General features: G+C 52.2%; 1 protein-coding gene across 1 annotated transcript in view; it reads left to right on the forward strand.

Annotated features, from left to right (window-relative positions):
* Positions 1–3814, forward strand: part of LOC122547067 (interferon-stimulated 20 kDa exonuclease-like 2) — an 11693-nt gene extending 7879 nt beyond the window's left edge. Inside the window, exon 4 of the mRNA XM_043685651.1 lies at positions 3364–3814. Within this exon, the coding sequence (XP_043541586.1) occupies positions 3364–3477 (114 nt within the window). The 3' untranslated portion in view covers positions 3478–3814. The remainder of the gene's footprint in view (positions 1–3363) is intronic.
* The last annotated feature ends 640 nt before the right edge of the window (positions 3815–4454 follow it).

A 4454-nucleotide genomic window follows, 5' to 3' on the forward strand; every position in this document is an offset into this window, starting at 1 on the left:
CCAGGGATGTGCAGGTTAGGGTGGGTTGGCCATGGGAAATTGTCCCATAGTGCCCAGGGATGTGCAGGTTAGGGTGGATTGGCCGTGGGAATAGTGTTCGGTGCATTAGTCAGAGGGAAATGGGTCTGGGTGGGTTACTCTTCGGTGGGTCGGTGTGGACTTGTTGGGCCGAAGGGCCTGTTTCCACACTGTAGGGATTCTAACCCAAAGGGTCTACCTATTACTGTAAGGATGTGCCCTCAGGTCCTAGACTCTCTCTTCCCAACATCTCCTGCTCCTCGGATGCTGCCTGACCTGCAGCACCACACTGTTCAGTATTCTATGTGTTTCAATCAGATTCAGATACCACCACACCCCCCCCCCCCCCCCCCGCCCCCCCTAAACCCCATCTGAGTATAAACCCAGAAACCTCAAACGTTCCTCACACGTGAAGCTTTTCGGTCCTGGGCCCATTCTCGTGAACCTCGTCTGGACCCCCTCCACCAGGGGACAGTCCATCCTTCCCGAGATAATGGGGTCCAAATACTCCAAACCTAAACCTTCTTCGATTTGCAGAAGGCGAGCGATTGGGTTCCACTCGTGACATTGTTTCAGGAGTGCGGGGTGGGGGGTTCTGAACCGAGGAGCGAGGGGATTGAGAAGGGGCTGTGTCTTTCACACACAGGGTGGCCAGTGTCTGGAACAGGCTCAGAGGGAGTGGGGGGAGGCTGGCGCATAGAACATCAAACAGTACAGCCCAGCAACAGGCCCTTCGGCCCCCAATGCTATACCGGAGATGATGCCAAGTTAAACATATCCCGTCTGCCTGCACTTGCTCCATATCCCTCCATCCCCTGTATATCCATGTGTTTATCTAAAAGCCCCTTAAACCCCCCCCCTCCCCCTCCCCCATCATATCTGTCTCCCCCACCCCCTGGCAGCATGTCCCACACTCCAATCCCTCTCTGGGTAAAAAAAACTTACCCCTCACATCTCCTTTGAACTTTCCCTTCTCACCTTAAACACATGCCCCCTAATATTAGCTCTGCAGGGGAAAGCACCAGCCCTATCTCTGCATCTCATCATTTACAGAGCTGCATGGATGGGATAGGTATGGAGGGGAATGGGACTAGATTGTGGGAACTGGACAGCATAAGCAGGTTGGGCCGAATGGCCAGTTTCTACGCTGTAGATCTCAATGATTCTAAGAGCCTGCAGTGTTGGTGGTAGTATTTAGCATGAGAGAGAGAGAGGATTGGCTCACCAGGAGAAAACAGGGAGTTGGGATAAAGTGGGAGATTTTCAGGCTGTGGCCTGTAACCAGTGGAGGGCCACAGGGATCAGTGCGGGGCCCACAGTTACTGACATGAATGAGTTGGAGGAGGAAAGGAAACAGACTGTGGCCAGGTTTGTGGATGTGACATGAAGAGGTGGGAAGGTGAAGGCTGAGGAAGACTCACCGAGTCTCCAGAGGGATATAGACAGGAGAAGGGAGTGGGTAAACACGCGGCAGGTGGAGTATAATGTGGGGAAACGTTAGGGGAACACTTTGGCAGGAGGAACAGAGGAGCTGAATATTATTTCCATGGAGAAAGATTGCAGAAAGCCACAGTACAGAGGGACTGGGGAGTCCCCGTCCATCAGTCACAAAGAGCTAGTGTCTGAGTTCAGCGGGGAAGAGGGAAGGCCGGGGGAACATTGGCCTTTATTTTAAAGGGATCGGGTATAAAACTCAGGGGGGCACTTGCTAAACTGATACAAGGCACGAGTCAGGCCACAGCTGGAAGACTGCGAACAGGTTCGGGGCCCCGTATCCAAGCAGAGATAGAGCAGGCTCACTCGGCTGGTCCCGGGGACGGAGGGACTGCCTCATGAGGGAGAGGTTGAGTTGGTCGGGGCCTGTAACTCGTTGGAGTTGAGATGAATGAGAGGCGACCTTATTGAAATGTACGGGATTCTCAGGGGGCGAAGAGATGTGGTGAGGTGGTTTCCCCCCCTTTGTGAGGGAGAGTCTAGGACCCAGAGGGGCACCATCTCGGAGTAAAGGGGTCACCCCATTGAAGACAGAGACCAGGAGGAGTTTCTTCCCTCTCCGAGTTTTGAGACGAGACACAGTTTCTGACCTGCCCCCTCCCTATGTCCACCTCCATCATATCTCAGCTTTCCCTGAGAAAGGGACAGTGCATCTGAGCAGGGGAGTGCAGGGGTAGGGAGGCATTAGATTAGATTTGATTCCCTACAGTGTGGAAACAGGCCCTTCGGCCCATAAGTCTACACCGACCCTCCAAAGAGATACCCACCCAGTCCAATGTCCCTAACAGTATGGGACAATTTCCCATGGCCAATCCACCCTAACCTGCACATCCCTGGGCACTATGGGACAATTTCCCATGGCCAATCCACCCTAACCTGCACATCCCTGGGCACTATGGGACAATTTCCCATGGCCAATCCACCCTAACCTGCACATCCCTGGGCACTTTGGGACAATTTCCCATGGCCAATCCACCCTAATCTGCACATCCCTGGGCACTATGGGACAATTTCCCATGGCCAATCCACCCTAACCTGCACATCCCTGGGCACTATGGGACAATTTCCCATGGCCAATCCACCCTAACTTGCACATCCCTGGGCACTATGGGACAATTTCCCATGGCCAATCCACCCTAACCTGCACATCTTTGGATTGTGTGAAGAACCTGGAGGTAACCCATGCAGACGTGGTGTGAAGGGAGTGCAGATCTTGCAAACTCCACACAGACAGTCGCTCGAGGCTGGAATCGAACCTGGGTCCCTGCCTAAGCCACCATGCTGCCCCTCCAAATCTTTCCTATTTGTGTGCTTAGAGATAGCGAGGACTGCAGATAATGAAAAGTCTGAGTGGATAAAGTGTGGAGCATCAGAGGACCGTTGGGCGGGGTGGGGGTGGTAACGTTTCAGGTCAGAACCTTTCCTCAGGACTCTCGACAATTCCCCTACTCATGTACTTATCCAAGTTTCATCATCGATCAAAGAACCCCTCCAGTGTGGAAGCAGGCCCTTCGGCCCAACACGTCCACTCTGACCCTCCGAATAGGAACCCACTCAGACCCTATTATCCAAGTGTCATATGTGACACAAACTTCAAATAATTATGTACCTTAACCCCTAGGTCTCTCTGTTCTACAACACTGTCCAGGGCCTGCCTTTTAACTGCATAAACCTTGCTCTTGTTTGTTTTGCCAAATGCCTCACGTCTATCCAAATTAAATTACGTCTGGCGATCTTCAGCCTGTTTATTGCCATCGCTTTGTTAACCTCCTTCGCCGCCCATTAACACCGATAATGTAATGGAATGCCACTAATGGTGGACTCTGTTTCTCCCCGCCCCCAAACATTCAGGTCGGGACGCAGGGACACTCATCAGTGGAGGACGCCCGAGCCACAATGGACCTGTACAAACTGGTGGAGGCCCAGTTGGAGCTCGAGATGAGCACTCAGCCCAACAGCGAGTAATGGGGCAGAAGCAGCCTGAGCCACGCCCCGGCCAACGCAGCCCTCCCTGCCACTCCCAACGCCAGCCAACCACTCCATCCTCGTGGACAGCAGTAACTGGCCACTGATGGACACTGGCGCCTCACTGACACGTGACGTCTGATTGGACGACCAGAGGGACCGAGCTGACGCTAGGAGGGCAGTTGGGTTTTGAACTCCTGAACTGGTGCTGCTCTCTCTTTTTCTAAAAAAAATATTAAAAAACAAAAATAGGTTGCCTGGCTCGCACTTGGAAGAGTGTGGGAGAGAAGGCTAGGCATTGTGAGTGCTTGTTTTTAAAAGGAAATGCTAGATCGCACCGTCTTTTTTGTATTCCTGTTTAACACGAGAAGAACCTATTAACCTCATGGTGCCCAGAGTTTCCAAAAGGCCATCTGGGGAAACGGCTGAGCCTATACCAGGGGGCATCTTTGGGCTGTCTGGTGGGGGTGAGTCAGACCGTTCAGCATCACTCGTTCGGTGTGGTGGGGGAACAGGAGGTGCCCAGTGATGAAGTGATGGCAGTGTGTTCCCAGTGGGCTCTAGGGCAGGGAGCTGAGCACCCCCTGTCTCTTGGGTCAGTATCGACAAGCTTCAGGCACAATCCCAGTTAGTGTTTGCTGGGCATTCTCCCTGATGTGAGGGTCACCCATAGCTGCTGAGAGCCTGGAACACACATTCTCTCTGTGCCAGCTATAAGCAGCTCTCTCTCTCTCTCCATCTCTCCCGCTGACACTCTCTCTGTCTCACTTTCTCCTCTGACCTCTCTAACTATCCTTTAATTTCTATCCCCTTCTCTCTTTGTTTGTTTCTTTCTCTTTTTTTCCTGGCTTTGTCTTTCTCTCTCCGTCTTTTTTCTTTTTATCTCTCCTATCTATCTTTTCCTCTCTTTTCTTTTTCACTTTATCTTTCTCATTATTTTTCTTTGTGTCTTTCTCTTCATCTTTCTTGTTCTCGGT

This window comes from Chiloscyllium plagiosum, unplaced genomic scaffold (assembly GCF_004010195.1).
Source record: "Chiloscyllium plagiosum isolate BGI_BamShark_2017 unplaced genomic scaffold, ASM401019v2 scaf_839, whole genome shotgun sequence".
NCBI classification, from domain to species: domain Eukaryota; kingdom Metazoa; phylum Chordata; class Chondrichthyes; order Orectolobiformes; family Hemiscylliidae; genus Chiloscyllium; species Chiloscyllium plagiosum.